This window comes from Phragmites australis, chromosome 17, assembly GCF_958298935.1.
Source record: "Phragmites australis chromosome 17, lpPhrAust1.1, whole genome shotgun sequence".
NCBI lineage: Eukaryota > Viridiplantae > Streptophyta > Magnoliopsida > Poales > Poaceae > Phragmites > Phragmites australis.
The window spans coordinates 24,881,079-24,905,485 of NC_084937.1; the positions used below are offsets into that span (position 1 = coordinate 24,881,079).

The following is a 24,407-nucleotide window of genomic DNA, read 5'->3' on the forward strand; positions in this document are numbered from 1 at the left end:
GACGGTCCGCTGAGCACAGTCCAACACAGCCTTGTTCTTGGAGAGCCAATTCATTCCCAAAATAACATCAATTCCCTTCGAGTTCATCACTAACAGATTGACAAAGAAGGGAACTCCGTTGACAATTACCGCCGCTTTATTCACACACTAGTTGATTAAAACTTTGGCCCCTGGGGCGTCTATAAGGTACGGCGTGTGGGTAGCATTGACTCTCAACCCACTTTCCCAAACATAATCCGAAGATATAAAGGAGTGAGAGGCTCCTGAATCAAACAAAACCACTGCAGAAAAGATGTCAGAGTTGAAACTCATATCCAATGTACCCATTAGGACGGTGTCACCCTCCTGAACCTCGTCGGCGGTAGTGTGGCGAGCTCGACCACGCTTGGGAACGTGAGTCGCCTGCGAAGACTGCGGTGCTGACTGAGCCGGCGGTGGTCGCGGGGCACTCACTGCGGCTCCCGGCCTCGGATACGGGCACTCCCTCGAGAAATGGCCGACGCGGCCGCAGTTGAAGCACGGACCGCCTGAGCCACCGGTCACGCTCACCTGGGAGCCGGTTGGTCGTGCAGCCTGCCCCTGTGGAGCGGAGAACGCAGGACGTGGTACAAACCACATCGGTCGTGGGTAGCCAGCCGACGGCACCTGAGACTGTGGAGGCTGACTCTCAGTGCGGGCGCGCTGCGAGCTCCCACCCACAGAAGACGAGGAACCCCTCTTCCGCCTCTTCTCCTCTTGGTGGCTCTTATACTTGAGCTCCACCGTGATCGACGTGCTCACCAACTCGTTGAAGTCGGCGAACCTATGCGCGGACAACCGGTCCTGCATCTTCGAGTTCAGGCCATTCACAAAGCGGCGCTGCTTGCGCGCATCCGTGCTGACCTCCTCGGTAGCATATTGTGCAAGGTGGTTGAACACCTGCACGTACTCCATCACCGCCCGACCTCCTTGCTTGAGGTCCTCAAACTCCCGCCTCTTAGCCTCCATGAGGCCACTCGGTATGTGAAACGAGCGGAAGGCCTCGCGAAACTCCGCCCATGACACGCGGTGATCGGCGGGGTGCATGGCCAGAAAGCCGGACCACCACGCACCCGCTGGGCCCTGAAGCTGATGGGCGGCGAAGAGTGCCTTCTCGTGATCTTCACAGCGAAGAAGGGCGAGCTTCTGCTCGATCGTCCGGAGCCAGTGATCAGCATCCAGGGGATCCTCAGCTCGCGAGAAGACCGGTGGCTGAGTCCGTAAAAAGTCCGAGAAGTCGTCTCGGCGCACGGCCCCACCTCCTCCATGAGGAGCCGCGTTGCGCACGAGAGCCTCCAGGAGCGCTTGGTTCGTCTGGAGGAGAGCGTGATTCGCTTGGCGGTTCTGCTCGATTTGCATGAGCACATCCGCCATGGTCGGCGGTGGAGGAGGGTTGTTCTGACCGGAACCCTCCGGAACCTCCCCACTACGCCGAGTGACAACCATTCTTGAAATGTAAAATAAAAAGGGGGAAACGTCAAATTCCGACTCAGCACAATGCATTCGCCGGATATATTGTTAGAATCCCGCAATACATGTATAAATATGAATGCATGCATGAATGCCATGAAATGATGCATGCTCGAACCTAGCTACCGCTTCTTTCTCAAAATAAGAACCGCACCTGCAAGCATCAAAATCACAGGCAGTTTATAACATCCAGAACGTACCCTTCGCGCTAGAAAGAGTAAGAGCGCGAACGGCCCTTGTACCACATGCCGTACAAGCGACAATCCATACGTCGACAATGACGTATTCACTTCCCGTAGACCCTACGGGACATCTCGTGTAAACGCCACACGAGTAGACGACCATGTCTCCCATCGCATGGTGGATGTTCATACGCCATTGCTAGCGTATTCACTTCCCGTACGGATCACCGTATGGAACATGCCGGGCCCCTGCCTCGCATCCGGCTGAGCCCTCGGTGATTAACCGCCACCGAGCATCGTACCTTACCTTCCGACGATGCAAAGCCGAAGATGCAATGCTCAACATGAATCAATGCAGGGTCGAAAGCAAAACAATGTGGTATAAGACATATAAACGTCACTCATAATACGCAGTTTAACTTAGGGGCATAAACGATAGCAGTTTAATACATATTAAACATGAAGAGGCATAAACATAAATTATGGGTTGTTTAGGTGGAGTTGTCGACTTACTAAACAACGCACTAATTATGTTTAGGCTACTAAATTAAACCAGGCTCTGATACCAAGCTATGAGGAACCGTCCAAATAGTATTCTAATTAATCATCAGGAGAATCATTATTCATAATCACAACCTCGACGATTAACCAGAATACCATTCCAGTAGTCCCGGCACGTGTTTTGTGCCCAGGATCGGAACACATGCCTTCCAACTCAAATATCACAACACAGTTTAATAGAGAGCAAATAATTAAACTGGATTACCATTATTAAACATGCAACTGCTTCCACAATTTACAACAAAAGAGGAACAACAACAACTACGCAGCGGAAGAAAAACCTATACAACAAAAGAGTATGGAGCCGCATGCCCTTAGGCTCCATACCAAAAACACCGGAGTTCGGAGTAGAAGGTGCTACTCCTGCCCGCCACCCTGATCGGCAGGCATAAAGTAGCCGAACACTGCCTCTCCCTCGCCAACCTGCGAACCTGAAAGCAACTTAAGGGCAGCACCCCTTAGTATGAAGGTACTAGCAAGTCTTACACAGTATGAGTATATATATTCTCGACTCCAAGGATCATGCATTTAAAGCTGTAGCAAGGATTAAGACATGTTTAAGTTCATTAAGCGGTAAGCAACCTAGACTCTAGGTGTAAGCAACTGACTTAACCAACCACCGACTCAAACCCTGCCAACCAACTGATCAAAACAGATATATGAACAACAAGTGTATAAAAGCAAACCATTCCCACCAAAACACCAACCACATACCGACCAAACCACCCCAATCCAAGCATGCCACAACCCACATCGAAACTCTACGACCAAAATATGGTCGCTCGGTGGAGATAAGCGATAGCGATGCTCATGACCGAGAGCGCGGCAGTTCGAACTGATTATACACCCTGCAGGGGATACTCCTGGACCCACACGACACAGGGACCATACGGCTTGTGCCACCCGCTAAGATGCACACAAGGGGGTACCCGTGACAACCTTTCCCAACCAGGCCCAACCATGTGGATCAACCATAGCTCGGCACGGCGGTATTAGAACTACTCCCCGAGCAAACTAATACCGCTAAAAGCCCGGACTCAAACCGGACTCACACCGTCTATGACGAGGCCCACATGACCACGTCTGCGAAGGTAATCGGCTCGCCTACCATTATATCAACATGTGGTGAGTAAGGTATGTGCTAAAGCCGACTACACCGACGGTCGGTGCTTAACCGGTGCAAGCGGTCTACGGTGTCCGGGTTCCCTCCCCGAACTGCCTGAGGACTCCTCGTGAGCAGATGACACCCCTAACACCGCCCACACCTCATCTCAACTCACCACTCACCAAACCGACTCATCATCAATACAACCATAAGGGTGAACAGTATCCGGGGTGCTCGGGTGAACAGTACTTAGGCGCTACAGTAAAACCAGCCTCGTGAAGCTCCAGAATAGCAGCTATTACGAAGGGAAAAACTAGGCTAAACTAACCTGGGAGTCTCTCTAAATCAAAGGTAAAAATGCCTAGAAGGGTGTACAGGGTCTAGACTTTGCTCAACCGTCTAGCAACATGATTCCTAACTCAAATCCACATAAATCCTCATTTGTTCCCAGACTGAAGAACTTTGCAACCCTAGTTCCAGATTCAAGATCTATCCAACCAAAAATGAGCATACTTGCCATGGGAGCCTAGCAGACTCACCCAAGGTCCTTTGCTGAGATTGGTGACCGCCAGTTGAAGGAGGAAACGACGGAAAATGGCTTCGAGAAGAGTGAAAAAACTGCTGCTTCCTTGCTTCACCCAAAGAACACCAAACAAGTTCAGAACCAGCTCGAATTCCTTCGGGGAAACTGAAAATGAATTGGATGGACGAGTAGTCCTTGAGCTGGTGGTCACGTGAGTACCACATACGTACCTTGATCTTGCTCCCAGAGATAGGGATCCAAAAGGGGAAAAAGGGAGCCTAAGAGAGAGAGTGAGAGACAACCAACTCCAACTTGCTTCCTCAAAAAGCCTTATCTGGTGCAGTGGGTGAGTAGTACGTATGGGCAAACTTTTTAGGGGGAGAGAGAGTGTTGTTGCCCACCTATAGAGAGATATTTTCCACCCAAGTGGGCCCCATTTACCTAGAGGAAAATCCAGACTTGCTTCTAGCTCCTTTATTTCTCTTAATTTTTCCTTCTCGCACCTCATTGATTCAAAGTGAGGTGCTCCAGTGACCCAAACTGGAACATGAAGCTGAAATTAAATGTTTTAGGATTAAAACACACAATTACGGATTTCAGGACGTGACAACCGGGGTGATATTCTGATTAATCATTGTAGTCATAATTATATAAATGATCGACTTAATAATTAATTAGAATATTATTTGGATGATTCTTCACATTAAGTAGCAAAGCTATCACACAAGTAGAAGGAAAGTCAGAAGATTCTCATTTCTAGTTTGGGTTGATGAAAGTTAAGAGGGAATTTTTTAAATTGGGTTAATTCCAAATACAAGATGGAACACAAACAAGATTCTGAAAAGACATGTGGTTGGGCACAAAGCTACTCAGTGAGCAATTCCCCTCTCTTTATAACATAGTAAGGAGAAAGCAAGACACTGTAGCGGAGGTAATGAGATCAATACCTCTAAATATTTCCTTCCGTAGACCTATTGTTGGCGACAGATTAATCGCCTATCAAATGTTAGTGTCTAAAATAATACATGTTGACATAACAAATTAAGTAGATTCGTTTCGATGGGGCCTGCATGCCAATGGCCAATTTTCCATACATTCCATGTATTGTAGAATGATTCATCAACCCATTTGCTCTCTGTCACGTTGGCTTTAGAAGCTTAAGTTCCTACTCAAAATTAAGATTTTCTTGTGGTATTTATCAAGAGGAGTAATTTTGACTAAAAATAAGCTGGTCAAAAGAAACTGGAATAGGAACCTCAAATGCAATTTTTGCAACCACAATAAGAGCATACAACATTTATTTTTTAAGTGTCACTTTGGTAAGTCAATTTGGCGAATTATACATATTACCTTAGGAATTACTATGCCTAGGAACATGAACCATACTATGGGTGGTCGGATAAGTGACATGGGAGCTAATAAAAAGAAATTGATCCTGGTTGTGTTAGCCGCTCTATTTTAGACGATTTGGCTATGCTGCAATGATATGGTGTCTAATAAAACACCAATAACCTCTTTTTGCACGCACTTTTCAGGGGCACTGTCGGTGACATGGGAACCAGGGGTCCCCGAGTCCCGAAGCCAGGACAGCAGAATGCCACGTGACGCCTTCCCTTGGGGACTATCTCCCCGAGGCCTGAGAAGACACAGTTCCGGGAGAGGGCGTTCGGGGCCATGAACAGTGGTCCCCGAGTACCCAAGTTCCCCGAGGACCCGAGAAGACACAGTTCCGGGAGAGTACGCTAGGGACCATGAACAGTGGTCCCCAAGTACCCAAGTTCCCCGAGGACCTGAGAAGACACAGTTCCGGGAGAGGACGCTCAGGGCCATGAACAGTGGTCCCCGAGTACCTGGAGTTCCCCGAGGACCCGAGGAGAGCCAGTTCCGGGAGGGGTGCTCGGGGCCATGAACAGTGGTCCCCGAGTACCCGGAGTTCCTCGAGGACCGAGAAAAGACATATCCGGGAGAGGGCGCTCGGGGTTATGAACAGTAGTCCCCGAGCACCCAAAGTTCCCCGAAGACCTGAGAAGCCCCTTGCTGGTGGACCCCACAAGAACTCAGCGGTGAGGTGTCAATTGGTGAGAGGCCCGAAGCTGTATTTAAGAGGGAGCGTGGCCTGTCATTTCCAACCACTCCCCCACGCCTGTCGTACTGAGTACGTCAGTCCTTGCCACCGCCTGGCAGGGAGGCGTGGGGGCATTTAATGCGACGGGTCCCATCGCACGTCACCCTGTGCGGCTGGGCGATGTCGTCGCTGGGCTCGAGGCTTATCGCCTGCCCTCCTGCTGTGTCAGACCCGTTCTGACCGAGCGGGCATGCGGGGTGGTTCAGCGGCTGCCCGGTGGGCCCCCCTCCTACAACTGCTAAAGCCGAGCGTAATGGGTGACAAGACCGGCCAGGGGCGCACTTTTCAACCCCTGTAACGTTGAGCTGCAGCCCATGATAGTTGCTTTCCACTTATAGCTCATAGGGACTCGTGCCCTCCTTTCTGGGCACGCCAAGCCTCCCCCGACAGGATAAAAGGGAGGGTGCACCTCGGAGAAGAACAGGTTCAGACAAGTTTTAGAAGGTCACGACATATGAAGCACAAAGCCGAGTAGAAGCTCAGAGAGATCGGCGCTTGAAGACCGAAGCTCTAGACTTAGACAAAAATCCTTATAACACGAGAGATCCAGAGAAAGGCATTCACAAAGCGTTAATAGCATACACACATGAGTAGGGTATTACGCTCCTTGCGGCCCGTACCTGTCTAAAACCCCTCGAGCATTTACTCCCATTAGCATCCGATCATCTGTCCCGCCTACGTCTCATATACTCGCATTAAATCCACGTACGAGGTAGATTCAGAATGATCCCCCGACCGAATCTCAAAGGGGGTCCTCCAGGATCCCCGATTGAGGAGTTCATCCTTCGACAGACACCTATTGGTTTAGATTTTGGAGATTGCTATAAAAGGAAGACAAAAGGGAAGATATCAAACTAGGTTGCCAGAATTTGGAGGTGGCGGCTATGGAGCTTTTTGCTGAGAATGACTGGTGGTTAAGTCATAGGTTATATGCCGTATAATGTCATGTAACCTCTCTAGAATAATTATCTTATTGTTCTTCTTTTTCAGCAATAAGTTATGATGATGTAATAATGTAACAAGAGTTGTACGCATCCTAAGATACCAAGGCCGGAACTTTATCCTTTTTAAAAAAAATAATTTGCACCATAAAAACAGGTTTGGTTCAGTTCATTGAAAGAAACTTATAAAACCACAAAGTAACTATATTTTTTGAGCATTATAGCATGCATCTAGGGATGGCAATTTATCCTGATTACCCATTTATCCGTGGGTAAATACCCGAATAGGGTAGGGTATGAGTAGTATTTGGTACCTATGGGTACGTTCGTGGACGAAAAATACTACCCGACAGTTATACAGATATGGGTAAGACATATCCATACCCGTGACACATGTTTTCCCGTATAGAACTATGAGATGTAGGCTTTTTGCTCCAATACCCTAATCTCTCACATACATATGCACATCCAATGCATTTGACCAACAACCCCTCCCCCCCCCCCCCGGCCTCCCCCTTGCCCCTGCTCCGCCGTTCCGCGCCACCGCCCCTACTCACCCCGCTGCCCCTACTCGTCATCGCCTAGCCCTCCCCCTACTCTACCCCTGCTTGCCCCACCGCTAGGACTTCGCCGCCCCGCCCCTCCGTCCCACCCTCCCCTCCCCGCCGTCCTGCCCTCCCCTCTCCTCCCCCACCCCACCCCGCCCCGCCCCTGCTGGACGTCGCCGCCCTGCTCACCTAGCGTGGCCCTGTTGTCTCGCACCCCCCCTGCGCGCGCCCCACCACCCACGGGTAAATGGGTATACCTGCGGGCGATGGGTTTGGTGCCGGCCCTTCGCCCGCAGGAGTTCGCGAGTATACCCACAGATAGATAAAAAAACTAGCAAGTATGGATATGGATAAGCACTACCCGCACTCGTCGTACCCACTATACCCGATTGCCATCCGTACATGCATCATTTACCTTACATAATCATCTGAAACAGTAGTCGAATACCATCATACGAAAATGACATGTTTATTTAGACAATAGAAGTTTTCGGCTTTTATTGAAAGCCAATAAGCAAGTCGTACAAAAGAAGCAGATGGCTGGGAATTCCAGCATCGTAACACATCGCAAATGGCAGCCAGAATAGAGTTAACTACGAGAGCAAGCGAAGACTTCACACTGGGTTAGTGGATGCCGCACTCTTGCTTTTACTCCGATGGTCATTAACAATCGTCCAACCACTCCAAGGTGCCTTTATTATGCAACAAAAGCATCTTACAAAGTAAAGAAGGTGAACTGATTGGCTTTCCTGCCTTATATAGTGTTCCCCTCCCTCTAGTTTTTTTTAGGCTTTGGCCGCCTTCTTGTTCGTCCAGGGTGATAGTCTTGCACAGTTTTATATTTTCCTCCTATTTTTTTAATAAATACAACAGTAGGGGTTTCCCCCACTGTAGTCTTTCAAAAAAAAGTTGAACATAGTGATGGCCGATGACCAGTACCTTAGACATCTTAAGTTCAGCCACGATCTAATAGAATCGTGGAAGCCAAATCTTCATCATCGCTACTATATCTTCCTGAATCGCTTTGTTGGGGTCGAGTTCTCCTTCTGCGAACTGCCGCTTGTTGAAATAGAGGGCGAGCACAAGTCTTTCTTCTCGGTGAGATACCCTTGTTCATTGAGGAACTTGTTCGGATTGATGACAAGAACAATTCTCTTCTTGTTGGGAGGCTCTCCAATCTTTCTTTTCCATGTTGGATTGTGGTGTACTGACTTTCTCTTCCCAAATTTGGAGGGATGCAATGCAAGGAGTGAAGTTATGGTTGAACTCTTTTGATGGGTAAGTGGCCAAGTATTTTGACCAAGCAGTTAATGATTGATGGCTGCATGTGAAAACTAATTCTCAAACTACAATGTGCAAGTATCACTGGAAATCGTAAAATGAAAAATAAAAAAGAACACTATCTTTTTCATGAAAAATTAACACTTTTAAAGAGCTATAACAACAAACAAAAGAACGGAGAGAATAATTTGAAATTTTTCGTTGATACAAAAAAAGAAATCCAGTTCCACGTTGTTGTTCAGAAGGTGTGCGTCGAAATCTCAACGGGAAAAGAAATCCATGGGGCTTTACTGAAGGCAAAACGGGCAGTCAAACTTGCTCAACGCTTGCTAAGTGGAATTTTGATGATTCCAGTTATGCATTTTTCAACGAAATTTGCTCTAAAATGGTGATTGCTACTTGCTAGTGGCATTTTTCATAAATTCCCCATAATAACTGCATGCATACGTACCAATGAGATTTAGGGTCTGTTTGATTGGGTTGAGGCTTGAGGTTTTACTAGCTTCTGCCTGATTGCTTTTTACTATTAGCTTTTGTAATAAATTATTAGTTTCTCAGCATACCAAAAGACAAAAAAAGCTCATCTCAATCAGCTTCTCAGCTTTTAGCTCATTTTCTCATAAATCAGCTTTTCAACTTTCTAAATGCCAACTCACTGCTGGGCTATTTGGTTTAGCTTCTGGCTATTAGGAAGCAAAAGTACAGAAAAGCCGAACCAAACATACCCTTAAAAAGTAAGTAAAATATAATTTTCTTATCTTGTTCGGTAGGCATGCTACTACTACATCTAATAGGGCCAAGCATGATCCACTAATTACCTAAATAATGTGTTTTTTATGTGCCGGACAAATACTATGGAACCTAAAAATATATTACTATGTTGCACACAACAGTCCATCGGCAGGCAATAATCTGAATGCAAGAACAGAGGGCATAGCATATTTACAAACCACTGTGGCACAAATATGTTGGCCGATGACACAAAAACCAAACACAGTTTAATTCGGTTCATTTGCTGAATAAAAACCAGCTTGGTCCGGTTCATTAAAAGAAACTTGCACATCCAAAAAGTAACTGCATTTTTTGGGCTTTATAGCATGCATCACTTACCTTACATAATCATCTGAAACAGTAGCCGAATACCATCATACGAAAACGACGTGTTTATTTAGACACAGAAGTTTCCAGCTTTTATTGAAAGCCATAAGCCAGTCGTACAAAAAAGCAAAGAAGGCCGGGAATTCCAGCGTCATAACACAGCACAGATGGCAGCCAGAATAGAGTTAACTACAAGAACAATGTAAAACCGAGAACACTGTAATGATAAACCATCAACCATGGGATAGCATCATAGCAACACTCACTATTTTCTGGATTTGTCTTTTTAGTTCTCTCTTTCCAAATCAATACAGAGGTAGTCTGATTTGGTAATTTTAGCAGGACAGACACCGACATCGGGTGACGGCAACAAGGAAGTGGTCCACCGATGAAGCCTCCGAGTTCTGACGATGGACAAGCTGCTTATAGTGGAGAAGAGCTGCTTTCTGTTGAAGAAGATTACAACGATAAATCCCAGCGGCCCTTGAAGTTGCCAATCACCGTCTTTTTGCAAGCTGGGTTAGATGACGACCCAACCTGACGGACCTAACAATCGCCACTGTGGCGTGGTGCTGGATGGTCCGGGCAGGTTAGCAGCTTCTGTTTCACCTGTGGACACACCTGCATTTTATGTAAAGGAGGCATAGAGTTGAGACGCACATGATCTATGCAAACTTAACAAAAGTTTCATAGTAATTGCGCAAAACCCCTGGTGGTGTTATATACTTATGCCAATAAAACTGAAACTTTGTGCAGTACACTTTGAGTATTATCAACATTATTTGTTATGCTTGCTCATAGAGTGGGTTATAGACTTACAGCCTTCTATGTGCACTCAGAACCACTTGCAGGTGAGCAAAGTTTACTTCTAAAATGGTTTGTTAGTAACTGATAAACACAAATTTCAAATATATAAAAAGTACGAGCATAATTTCTTGGATGGGAAGGTGATTTCACTTGCCTTGTGTTGACCAGTAGACCTTCGGAATATGATTTACCTTTCCCATTTGAAGGTTCCTTACAAAATCAGAATGCATCCTGGTAAAGTATGCCTCCTTGATAGAATTGAGAAATTCAATACCAATAGGAACGTCCCGCAATTCCTTGAGGCCATTGATGTGAAGACTTTCAAGGCTGACCAAAGCTCCCTCATGTATGCATATTTGATTGACTTGCGGCAAATCCCACAATACAACGTTCTTCAATTTTTGGAACCACGTTCCATGAAAGTTTAGCTGCTGTCCAGTGTATGCCCTTGTAAGACGTAATTCAGTTAAATTTGAAAATCCAGAAAGCTGTGCTACTGGATTCTCTATGAGCTGACACCATGATAACTCTATTTGAAGAAGTTGATTTCCATGAGTAGAGAAAAATGGAGATTTCAAAGTTCCTTCAGACAACCGCCCTACCAATTCGAGCTTTTCAAGAGGATTTTGCAATGTCAAATCTTCCAGCAGGAGGAGCTCATCTTCGTTGCTTGCTCTTATGTGTAATCTTGTAAGCTGGTGCATCTTTGATAAAGAGTAGCACAGTTGTGCACAATGGCTACTTCTCACATAAGTAACGGAAACAGACCTCAGCTGGGATAAATATCCAAGTTTGGCAACAAAGACTTTAGTTGCTCGAACTTCGTTCAAAGACTGCAATTCCTTCAGATTCCACAAGCCCTCAAATGGCTCCATAGGTTCCCAATTATGGAAACTTCTGTATGTTGCATCTAGCAATTTCCAAATAAGGAGGTGACGCAATTTCTTCAGTTTTAAAAACCCTCGTGGAAAACTCAGTGCTTGTGTACGTTCAAGGCTCAATGTTTGTAAATTGTGAAGCTTTGTAATAGATTTAGGGAGTTCCTTCACATTTGTGTCATCTAGGCACAAATACCTGAGGTTGAAGAGCTCTCCAACTGAAGTGGGAATAGCCTCAATAGGCAAGCCGGATAATTCTAATACTGTAAGGTACTTAGATTCCGAGAAAATAAAAGAATACCATGAAGATAATGCCATGCTGGTGTCAAATAATATGAATGTGCGATGCCTGGATGGACATATGCTTGATAGAATGCCCTTGTTGCACTGGAGCACCGACACACGACGGGAATCCAATCCCACCTGTCCCACCACATGATTGTCATCATAAGTTATACTAAAACTCTCCTTTTTAGATTGGAAAATGGCTAGTTCACGCACAAGATCATGCATACGGAGACATTGAATCCTATCAAAACTGTTCCACTTCACAACCTGAAGCATACTTCGTTGGACGAGTTCTCCCAGGTAAGCTTCAGCAATGTCTTCTAAACTGCATGTTCCTTTTTCTTCAATAAACCCTTCAGCAATCCACAATCTAATCAATTTTTTTCTAAGTATTGGATGGTCTTCTGGGAAAAGAGCAAAATACAAGAAACAATTCTTCAAATAGTTTGGTAGGTGTTTATAGCTTAGATTTAGAATTTTTGCCACGTGATTTAGGCTCCCATTGTTGTGTAGCTCCCATATAAGTTGATTATAAAAGACCCTCCAATCTTTAACACTCTTCTTTTTCAGGGACAATAAACTCCCTATTGCCACAAGAGCTAACGGTAAACCATCGCACTTCTCCACTATGTCTTTACCACACTGATATAGTTCTGTGGGGCAGACATGATTTTTAGTTTTTGGAAATGCCTTCTTGCAAAATAGAAGCCATGCATCATGGTCATTAAGAGGCTCTACCTTGATCTTACAACCATCCTCAGCTATTGAAGCTACTTCCTCAATTCTTGTCGTGATTATTATTCTGCTTCCCAGGCCATTATCGACAAGAACCTCTCTAATTTTAAAAAGAACTTCAGCCGTCCAGACATCATCCAATATGATCAAGAACCTCTTTTTATTCAGAATTTTCATCAGTTCCACTCTTAGTCCTGCACTGTCCATACTTCCAGCATCGAATGCTCTATTTCCATAGATAACTTCCAGCATGTTTCTCCAAATATCAATAATTTTACATGACTGAGAAACAGAAACCCATGCGTGGCAATCAAAATTGGATATTAGTGCTTCATTTTTGTAGACATTATTGACAAGGGTGCTTTTCCCGAGGCCACCCATACCCCAAACAGCAATGATCCGAAGAGAGCAATCTTCCAGATGCAACGATTTCATCAAGATTTCTCTATTTTTATTAATTCCTACAAGTTCATCATCTTTGATTGAATGACCATGTACAGGTTGATAAAGTTGTTGTTCGCTGTCATAGTTTGTTGCAGGAATATAACTCAAACCAGATATTGGTTCAGTCCAACGACCTATTCTTTTCGAAAGCTCCATAAGCTCTTTGTTTATTATATCTGCTTTGGTGGCGATTTCATCAAGTGAAAATAAATATTGATGTTTCTTCAAAATTTTCTTCACACAACCCCATGATTCTTTCTGTTTGTTTTCACCAACAACATACATAAATTGATCTACAATGTCTTCCATATCATACGCCAACCTTCGGACTTGCCCTATCCAAGTTTCTTCAACTTCACCATGGCAACCCTTCATGCCAATTTCCTTAAGGAATGCATTAATAATCTCAAGTTCATCTTTTATCAGTTTCATGTTAACTGGAAGTGCCATTTGCAACTCAGAATTCTTTCCAAGCAAGGGTTTAGCTAACTTTAGTGTTTCACCTGCCACAGCTATTCCAATCTTTTGTATGACAAAAAGAACAGCAACCTCTACCATTTCTCTTCATGCAGTTTGACTTTGATATATCAGTATATTTGCAATAATCAACACTTAAGATAAAATTCCATCCTTTTACATCACATCTACAAAAAGAACACAAACTTTTTATCAATCAGGAAATACTAACTAATAATCAAAATGTTATTATTAAAGCAGAGCTAATTTTATTGAAGTCTGATCTGATTCTGATAAAACCATTTGAAATACCTGCAGGCTTGCTGAAAATTGTTGAAATCCTTGTATTATTCTTGGAGTGCATGTGCTTGCTGGAAAAAGAAGATGGACAAACCATAAGACCTAAGGATAAATGTGTGGATAGACCTGCTGCTCCTGTAACTTCCGTAATGATTTCAGCAGGGGAGGGGGGGGGGGATGGTGGAAAAAGTGTAAGTTAAAGATAAAAGGACATTAAAACATTTGGGTTGTTTCTCAGATTGTGCAAACAATATAAGCAAGAAAGGTGGCAACTTCTTTCCTCGTAAAAGAACAACAACTTTAGTTCCCAAGTTTTTTCTGTCTTAACAATATTGCTCTACTGTAATTGCTGTATAAATTGGTAACAATATTGCTCTGAGACAATAAGAAGAAGAGAAGTGAGAGGAGGGGAGAGTATTGTACCTTTACACATTTAATCAAATTGTCTTTGTCGTCAAGATGTGGAAAATATGTCCTTTTGAGTAAAGCAAGAGAGTGTCATCAAAGTTCCTAGTGTGCAGAAGGGATGAGGGAAGGCAGAACTAAAGCAGCACCTAAACAGAGGAGTATATAGTTGATGCGTGCAGTGATAATCCCAGCTGCAATGCTACAGACATATATAGATGGATGCCGTTGTTGTATCAATGACAGGGTCCAGCAATTTTCAAAACTACAGGGTTCAGATTAAAAAAGATATTAGGTATGTAGCAGATAGAATATGATTTTCGTAATCTATATACAACCTAACTATTATAAATTGCTCCAACACAGTTGACCTCTTCTTCCGAAACTCACAGGCAGAAGACCTTTTCGTTATTATAGATATACATCATCCACAAGAAGATATCCAGCAATTGCACAGGGTAAAAGAGGAACTTAGACCTTTAATTTATCATGGCTAGACCATTAGATATAATCCTCCTGTAAATTCCTTACAACTCCTTGTACACATTCTCCTTTTATTTTACAAAACTGTTGTAGGGATTAGGGAACTCCCCCACGGTTTCCCCTCAAAAGAAAACGAAAAAAATCTAAGAACCAAACTCCAGTTGCCTTGACTAGCTGACTCCTAGACTGTGGGTTGGTAGCCACATCAGTACCTTGCTTGCTTAAGATTAGAGATAAATAATCACTCAATAATCTATGTTGCTATCCTAATTCACGTCAGCTCAACATTTAGGCTAAATAATTACAAACGCGTGAGGAAAACATTGCATCGGTCCACTCAAATAGATTAGGTTTGATCAATGAAAACTTTTTCAAACCCGATTCAAGGAAGACTTAACACAGCAAAAAAAAAGTCCAAAATAAATTATATGTAATGAAATCGTATCACTTTCAAAGGTTATTCACATTTGACTCACAAACACTCACTTTCAAAGGTTATTCACATTTGACTCACAAATACTACAGCTGGCCCAGTAGTGGGATGGCTCCATGATTGGGCAAAATGGAAGAATTTTTTTCCTTCCAGACTAGTTTTGAAACTTTAAGTAGATTGCGTTACTTTAAAAAAAAAAGTGAAATGCCATGGTTGAATGCCTTAATCAGAACGGTGGTGGTGCCTAACATGTTGAAAAATAGCAATACTTCTGGATGCCTATCATCTATTGTTCTTAAGAGCGCCTGGGCTATATCCATCCCTAAATTAAAGGATAGGATCGCTGCTTTTGGGTGTTGTAATTCAGTAAACCCCAAAATTCCTAGCTAGCTGAGACAAGTGCATTTAGCCCAAAAGAGGAAAAAGCATACAAATACTCAAATACAGCATTATATTGGTATCTGGCATCAATCGAGGTGAAAGCTGAAAACGACCCAGATCAGGGAATCAATACGTAGCATATGCGTCTGCATTACGACGAAATTTGGTGTTCGATCGGTGCGTGCGTGACTAAGTCTCGGAGGAATCGGAATGTACCTCGGCGTCGCAACCAAACTCTGCTCCTCTTCTTCACAGGCTGCTAAAGCTCGGGGCTCATCTCTCGCGGCGGAGCAACCAGACTCCGTCGCAGTCGCGGTTGCGGCAGGCACAGGCTCCGACCGCCGCGGTCCCGGAGGATATGGAGGCGCGCTCGCTAAGGACCAAGCCGCCATGCCCGGCCGCGCCGTGAGCTCAAGAGCGTGGCTGCTCGCTAGCTGCAGGAGCAGAGGAGTGGAGGGCTTGAGCGGGGGATGGATGGGGTGGGGCTTTGCGATCCCCGGCCAGGATAGAAGGTGGGGAGGACGGAGAAGCCGAGAGAGGCCGGGGGGGGGGGGGGGGGGCAGCCGTCCAAAACCAGGGTTTCTTTGCAAATATTGCGATCCAAATTAGGGGGCTGTTTGCAAATATTCGGTTCATGATTATTAATCGCGATCCAAACCAGGGGGCTTTCTGAAAATATTTCGGGCCGGCGACATTGCTGCCGGCGACGTCACGCTACCGCCAGCGAAATCCGCTACCGCCGCCGCCATGCGTCCCGCGCTCTCCATCAGTCAAATTCACCCGCGCCGTGCAGCGCAGAAGGCCGCGGCGGAGGGAGTGTCTCCGGCGAGGAGGCCGCGGTGACGGCGCCTGTATACTCTGGGCCAGCAGCGCCTGCATTTACAACCCTGACGGCGCCTCGCACGGCCATGTCAAGCTGTCAACGGACCCCTTCCACGCGCTCGCAGCCGGCGGCATGGAAGGGGTGGCCGGCGACGTCGGCGTCTGAGGTGACGTGGCTGTGAGGCCAGCTGCTGCCTCGGCGGCGGCTAGAGTGCCTCCTCATCCTCCTCCCCCGAGTCCAAGTGTGGAGGAAGAAACGCTATTGGTCGCCGGTGAAGTGGTCGAGGCGGAGTGGAGCCTGGAAGGTGCCCGCGGATGGGCTGAATCGCGGAAGGCTGAACACGGGAGCGGAAACGGCGAGCCGGCCCATTCGCAGTAAGGACCCTGCAAAGGTACCACCTTTATTCCTAGCAGAGTGGAAGCCGTTGTATTGTCAAGCTGCATCGTGCGGCAGCTCCCGTACGCCGTCGATGCATTCCTCACGGCCACCGGCCCCTAATGCAGAGGATTAGCCTCGTCGTCGTCCTTGTCGCCGTCGCCGAGCAGGCACCACGTCAGGCTGGTTCGACGGACCTGACCCACGCCCACTTGTGGTCCTTGTGAATCGCCGAGTGGGCGAGCAGCGTGCAGTACAAGGTTGTCCGCGGCGTTTGCCGGCACGGCGCGGATCATGTACGTCGGCCCGATGTACTTCACGCCCTCAGCTCTCAGCTCCGCCCACCACGCCCTCAGCTCTCCCTTGAGCCACGCGCCCACGTCCAGGAACGCCGGGTCGCCGGACTCGTCGCGCGGTCAGAGCATGGAGGTGCAGGCCCTTACTGGCCTGTGGTCTCTACAAGGCTAGATGACTTGCAACTGGAGTGCAAATTCCAGGTGCTTCGGTGTTCCTGCACTAGTTCATGCTTACCCTTCTTCCTTTGAAGGTTGCAGACCTGCAATATACTTCACGTATTGACAACTGAATTAGAAGTGCAGAACAGATGACCAAAAGAGTTGGCATAAACGAAGCAAGTTGCCAAACAAGATGCAAGACTGACGATGACACGGGACCGATGAGTCAGTCAGGGGGGGTCACCTTCGTCAGGAATTCAGGAGTCTTTCCGTTCAACTGTTGAAGAGACCAAAAAGTATTGGCCCCCCTACACTGCTTGGGTGAGCAGCCCAATCCACCCTTTCCCTTTGCAGCTTGTCATTACCCAAAATGCCCTTCCCTTCAAGTTTGTACTCTACTCTGTAGCCCTAACGTTTTTCACGAGTGCGACGACACCATCACAATCTCCCGCTGAAACCCTTGTATGTACAATTGGGATGATTAGAGTACGTGCTTATAGAAAAAATTATATTTTTTTCTCAAGTACATATGCTTAGACGAAAGGTAAGATACTTACTTAAGCACCGATATTTATATTAGTATTAACAAAATAATTAAATCATATTTAAATATATATATATATAGTATTTGTTTATATTACAAATTATAATTTTTATATAAATATTTAACAATCTTTTTCATTAAACAACTAGTCATAAATATTAGCATTGTTCATACCTAAAGGTTTCTCTTTTTTTAGCATAATCGCAGCCCAGGAGTGGGGAGATAACTGAAAAGCAGGCTCCTCCTTTCCTCATCAAAAGGGCCTTTTGGGAAACAGAAAGCGCCCACTACTTTTCTGTTAGGACACGACCCACCCCAGTGGGCTTATAAAAAACCAACAGTGCCCAAGCACATCAACAATGCAGGCTGCAGCATCTCGAATCCTCACTCCATTCCATCCGTCTTAATAATCACCAGCATCACCGGAAGGAGATGTGTGCTTCAACTTCCCTGAGAAATCGCCCTGCTCTTGTCGCTCTAGTGTTGCTGATCACCACCAGCCTCCTGCAGCAGCCGGCCTCTGCTGCGAAAAAGGCGAGTAGAGTGACTGTTCTTGAATCTTGAGCTCCTTTTCTTCGTTCGATTCTTACTGTTTTTGTTGATGGCAAGCTGCTTGCTTTTGCTTATTTCTTGCAGTCCTACGTCGTCTACCTCGGCGGTCACTCGCATGGCAGGGAGGGCGCCGCGCTGGCGTCCAGCCAGGAGCGCGCCAGGAGCTCCCACCACGCGCTCCTGGGAGCCGTCCTGCGCAGCGAGGAGAGGGCGAGGGACGCCATCTTCTACTCGTACACCAGGTACATCAACGGCTTCGCCGCGACGCTGGAGGAAGACGAGGCAGCGGAGATCTCGAGTACGTGCGTGTTCTCTCTTCGTTCCTTCGTCGTCGATCTCCGTGGTGTTTCGCAGCTCTTCCTTCCTTGTGAATTTCGTCGTGGTCATGGCCGGTTGACTTGGGGTTTAAAATAACAGAGCATCCGAGCGTCGTCTCCGTGTTCCCGAACAGGGGGCACCGGCTGCACACGACGCGCTCATGGGAGTTCCTTGGGATGGAGAAGGATGGCCGGGTGAGGGCCAGCTCCATCTGGGCCAAAGCGAGGTTCGGCGAAGGCATCATCATCGGCAATCTGGACACTGGTACGCTACCTCTCACTTAGCGATTTTCTTCGCTCTGTCCGTCAATGAGCGAACTAATCTCTGCCTTGACCAGCTCATAAATCACAAATAAATCGGGTAGGGAAATTGATTATGTAGGATACTGAAGTGCCAACCCTTCAGACTGATAAGAGCTGTCAGCTGTGCGCTGATAAGACCAAAAATAAGAGTCCAAAAATTCTGCCGCGTCAGATCATCCCGTGTAAGCTGGAGAAGGCATGCGGTGCAGCCGATGCTTCTGTTGGCTTGTGAGGCATGCGTAGAGGCGGCAGCGGCTGCAATCAGAATCTTCGCAGACGCAAACGTTGGCTTGCAGCTTGCGATGAATTTGTCCCGATGGAACCGTGCCCAGCGCATTCAGATGATTGAGTTGTCTGTTGCACCCCCGTGGGAACGGCTGTCTGTCTGTCTGTCTGCGTCGGTTTTGATGGCTTTTGGGACTTGGGAGGAGCTGCTGTGCATTTCAAGCTTAGGTTGTTTGGATTTTACTGTAGGATAGTAGGAGCCGAAAAAAATGGTGGTGTCAGAGAAGTTTAGTTGTTCTAGTGTCCAAGTACAAGCGAATTATAAAAAAAATTATAAACTTAGGTTTTCAGATAAATTGGTTGGTGTACTAAGCTTAATATAGTATCAGAATAAGAGAGATCTAGAGTTCGAGTCCTCGTGAACATAATTAAACAAAAAGTATAGTCAACTCTCATTTTCACCTCTAATGTACGAGGGCCTGAGAACAGTTGCTTAACTTCTTCCTGATCTCCTCTTTTATCTCTGGGCGCCCGCCTCCATGTTGAATCCGCCCCTGCGTGAGGAGTATTGACGTATAAATAAATTGTCCATCATTCCCTCATAAGTTTAGGTTTTTAAATGATTTGGTTGATGTATGCTCTCAATAAGGAGCAAGCAAAACTCACGTGATAATAAACCAGAAAAACTAGCTCTAATTCTTTTTGCAAGACAAATGATGCTAGCAAGGAGTAGCAAGATGTATACTCGTAGTTGTACACCTACGTGGATTCGCTCGTGAGCTTTTCCGCGCCTGTTGGTGCTCGCTGCTGCACCAGTGCACCTGCCCGTACGTGCGTGGGGTGCCAGTGCCACAGGCACGGCGGCGGCAGGGAATCCCGCGTGTAGAGTCAAGTCCCTACTCGGCTACCCCTCCGTCGTCCCCACCCAACTGCAGTGCGCGCGGGCTGCAGACGTTACAGTATTCGCCGGGCCATGCCCGAGTGCCATGGCTGACTGATTAAACAAGGGTTTGGGTTGTCTTGCGCCGGTGCCGGCCGGCCGGTGCTTGACTGCATGCAGGGGTGTGGCCGGAGGCCGGCAGCTTCAGCGACGACGGCATGGGCCCGGCGCCGGCCGGGTGGCGGGGAATCTGTCAGGACCAGCAGGCCTCTGACGACGCGCAGGTTCGGTGCAACAGGTCTGTCCCCCCGGTCCCTCTCTTTGGCTCCCTGCTCCTTGCTTTGCCCTCCATTGCCATGGCTCTGCCTCGGGCACCGTGCAGTTCATTAACCTGTGTGCCTGTCTGCATCTCACTCGTAGCTGCAGCGGCAGTATTAAAAAAACAAGCACGCCATTATCCTTGTGGGGTTTCTGTGCTGATTGCGTTTTTTAAGCTGTGCCGTATGAGGACAATGACTGTGTCTCTTTGACCCCTGTTCTTTGCTTGCTCTCCTGTTTTGGTACAACATTGCGTATCCTAACTTAGGCTTCAGAGACTTGTTTACATATGATAGAGCCTTCTTGGGTTTCAGAGAATTGTTTATCCTAACTTAGGCTTGTCCTGCAAACTGTCATATTGAACTCAAACAAGCTTAGCAAACTCGCTTCGTTACAAGTGCCGAGAGCTAGTTGGACAACCTCACCTACAAGCTATATCTTGTACTCAATCATTGACGCATCTTACATCTTTTCATTTACAAAACAAGCTGTCCTCAGTTATAATGGGAAATGAACCAATAGTTAGGTGCAGCAAGCTGAGCTTTAATTTTAGTCGACCAACTTGCATCAGTATACCTGCATACACTTTGGAGCGATTCCTGCTCAAGTAGGATGCTAAACAAAGGGCTTGCATTTCAGAGTTGTGCTAAAAGGTATGTAGCTATGTAGTTTACAGTCTAGAGAAACGGCATATTGGGCTACAATTGTGGAAAGAATTAAGATTAAGAATCACACAGAATAACTACTTGGTACTGTATATGGCCCTGTTTGGCAAAAATTCTACCATAACTTCATACAAAATAGCGTAAGTGTTGCCAAACAACAAGATTCAGCAACAGCTTATGAGTATGCAGAAGCTGATATTGTACTGAGAAGCAGAAGCTGTCTATTTTTCCCAAGGAACAACAGAAGTTGTCTCACAAGCTGGATTCAGACAGGGCTTATGTAGCATAAGAGCAACTCCAACAGCACATCTATAATACATCATCTATATCCCAATATGAATTGCCATCTATAAAGATTCTCCCCGTATTACTCTACCACTCCAACAGCATATCCATATTTCACCCTCTATATTCTCTTCTTTTTTTTAATAGTATTATTCGCAAGCCGTTCATTCGTCTGCCCGAGAGGAGTAGACTACTACTCCTGTTCTCTTCTCTTTTCCCCACCTCTCCCAGTCTCCCAAGTCATTGCCGTTGCCAAGAACCTTGGCGGAAGAGGCCAGTGAACTTCCCACTAGATCTCGGAGACCACGCGAGACAAGAATGTGATGCATGACTTGGAGGTGGGCGGAGAAAAGCGTTGGTCGGGGCGGCGGGAGAGGAGGGGGTCGAATTCTTCCGAATCTGGTCGGCTATGACTCGGATACTCTGGATCTGTCGGCGGTGGCTTCGGTTGTGGCCGTTGGACATAGCAGTGGCGGTGGCGCGGTGCAGCCATGGACACGCACACGCCTCCACTTCCGGCCCTGCCACCCGCCGGTGATTGAGGAGGATGCGCAGGAGTGGCGGAGGGTGGGGCGGCGGGCGTGAGGATGATGCACAAGAGCGCATCCCGGGGTTAAGCTATGGCGCGTAGGAGAGGAGGGTGCCCTGGCGGCGGCGAGGGGAACCGGTGATTGAGCTGTGCCAATATCCAACGCGCGCAGCCTCGAGGAGGTCGTCCACAGCCCATCACTCGCATCCCTTTGTGACGCATCCCGCCATCGGCCGCGCTCGTGGTCCTGCCTCGGCGCCCACAGCAAGGTCGCTCCAAGCACGGCAGCGATCGCGCGGGATGGGGAGCTCACGCGGCAGCGTGTATGGAGGTCGCCTTTGCTGCGAGTCCAACCTTGAAGACCCGGTGGCTAGGAGCAAGAAGGAAGAGCGGGGCCGCCGCCGCTCGTCCACTGCTAGGCTAGTCAGGGTGGTGGTGGGAGCGCTCGGGGCGGAGCAGCAATTTAGGGATGGCGTGGGGAGGCACTCGCCAAATGTGGCGTGCGTGAGGACGGGAATGGAGCGTCCGCCAAAATAGCGACCGTGATAGATATTCTATTGGAGCCTGTTTTCTTTGCCCTTCTGGTAAAAAAAATGAGATAGCGTTTCTGATAACGGGGCTTTTGGAGATGCTCTAAGAAAGAAGTTCAGGCACTACATAATATAGTCTCTTGATGCAAGGTTAAAATATCAATAAGAGCAAGGTGCAAAATGAAAAATAAATCCAAGAAACTACTAGTTTTTCACTGTGCATCTCTTTCTAACCAGTTAAACCCTCCGAACTACGCATGTGAATTCAAAAAATTCGAAAAAATTAAAAACAATAAAAAAAACTCAAAAAAATCTTAAAAAAAACTAGACACAATTCTAAGACCTTATGTGAAAACAAATTCAAAAATAATGTCGTTTGCATCATATTCTATAGGGAGGAAATTTGAAAAAAATTGAAAAAAATTGAAGCGTGCGGCTCAGTTATTAACTCACGTTAAGGAAACGTTTAACATGCAAACACATATTTTTCTTGTGTAAAACGTATTTTAAGAGAATCTTTCAAATTAATTTCACTTTATTTAGAGTTTTATTAATTTCTCTATGATTTTTACAAAGTTCACAAGCATAAAGTGAATATGTTAAGAAACAACACTGTAATTAACTTTTTCATGTCTAATATTATTTTTTTTCTACGTAAATTATAGTATAAATAAACTAATGAAAATAGTTTCACTAATTTTTAAAATGTGATGGGTCAGTTATGAATTAATCTAGTCGCGACACATTTACACAATCATGCATGTTACAATAACTAATTCATGAGTTCATGTATTTTTAAATGATATAGGATCATGTAAGAAGACTAACAAAATTAGTTTCATGATTTTTGAATTAGCAAAGAGTAAACTATGCATTTAACTTGGTTAAAAAAATACAATTTGCCACAGAAAATTTTGAATTTTTTTTATGAGTATAAATACTTTTATCATGTAGATCATGTTACAAGGAAACCAAAAATTTTTGTTTCACTTGATTTGAAGCTCTGATGAATTAGTTATTGATTTTACAAGATCGAGATAATTTTTGGGTTTTTGTTGAACTTCACTGAAAATCGAGAAAACCACTCGATAAATCGAGAAAACCGAGCGGTTACTGACAATGCGGAAAATTCGAGAAAACCGCTCGATAAATTGCAAAAACCGCTCGGTAACCGGTCCAAACCGACTGGTTACCGAACGGCTAAAATTGCGATTTTTTTTTCAAATTTCATATTTTACCAAATAAATTTGGCCGATTTTTTTGAATATTTGACCGGTAACCGGGAATTTTCGGTTACCGCCGAAGCTCGGTAACCGAGCTCCGGTCAGTAAGGTGAACCTTTAGCAGAACCAGTTAGCAGATAGACGGCCAGTAGCCCTACTAACAGAAGTAAATTCTATATGATTTTTATAGAAAGACTCATGAAATCTTGATTCATATCATTTTTCTTCTAATTTAACGGTTGTCACATGCAGGAGAAATAAAGATAAAGACATGTGTCATATGAAAAGCTATGTCTTAAAAAAAATCTGATTCTATAAAATTTCCTTTGCCAACCAAAAGCATTTGAACGGGGTGAATGTCGCGAGAAAGAGGGGCGGACCATGGACCACGGTTAAAAAACCGATGGTAACCGCTCAAAAATCGCGATAACCGTCTGTCGGTGACATGGGAATCAGGGGTCCCCGAGTCCCGAGGCCAGTACAGCAGAATGCCACGTGACGCCATCCCTCGGAGACTATCTCCCCGAGGTTCGAGAAGTCTAAGTTCTGGGAGAAGGCGCTCGGGGCCATGAACAGTGGTCCCCGAGTATCTGAGTTCCCCGAGGACCGGAGAAGGTAGTTCCAGGAGAGGGCGCTCGGGGCCATGAATAGTGGTCCCCGAGTACCCGAGTTCCCCGAGGACCCGAGCAGACACAGTTACGGGAGAGGGCGCTCGGGGTCATGAATAGTGGTCCCCGAGTACCCGAGTTCCCCGAGGACCGAGAAAAGACATATCCGGGAGAGGGCGCTCGGGGCTACGAACAGTAGTCTCCGAGCACCCAGGGTTCCCTAGGGACCTAAGGAGCCCCTTGCCAGTGGACCCCACAAGGGCTCAGCGGTGAGTTGTCAATTGGTGAGAGGCCTGATGCTGCATTTAATAGG

At 46.2% G+C, this 24,407-nt stretch overlaps 3 protein-coding genes across 3 annotated transcripts in view; 1 reads left to right on the forward strand and 2 right to left on the reverse strand.

The window, feature by feature from the left end:
* LOC133897006 (disease resistance protein RPM1-like) overlaps nucleotides 1-24,407 on the reverse strand; it is a 72,102-nt gene that overhangs the window by 8,734 nt on the left and 38,961 nt on the right. The window lies entirely within an intron of this gene.
* On the reverse strand, nucleotides 9,974-16,000 carry LOC133896666 (disease resistance protein RPM1-like). The gene is made up of 5 exons (XM_062337265.1): nucleotides 15,679-16,000; nucleotides 14,184-14,430; nucleotides 13,773-13,831; nucleotides 10,814-13,648; nucleotides 9,974-10,473 (listed from the first exon to the last, which is right to left on the reverse strand). Exons 4-5 carry the CDS (start codon nucleotides 13,560-13,562, stop codon nucleotides 10,373-10,375), a joined length of 2,850 nt encoding a protein of 949 aa, XP_062193249.1. The 5' UTR covers nucleotides 13,563-13,648; nucleotides 13,773-13,831; nucleotides 14,184-14,430; nucleotides 15,679-16,000; the 3' UTR covers nucleotides 9,974-10,372.
* On the forward strand, nucleotides 16,970-19,167 carry LOC133897819 (subtilisin-like protease SBT5.3). Its single transcript, XM_062338648.1, has 4 exons — nucleotides 16,970-17,112; nucleotides 17,208-17,232; nucleotides 18,296-18,509; nucleotides 18,629-19,167. Exons 1-4 carry the CDS (start codon nucleotides 16,970-16,972, stop codon nucleotides 18,811-18,813), a joined length of 567 nt encoding a protein of 188 aa, XP_062194632.1. The 3' UTR covers nucleotides 18,814-19,167.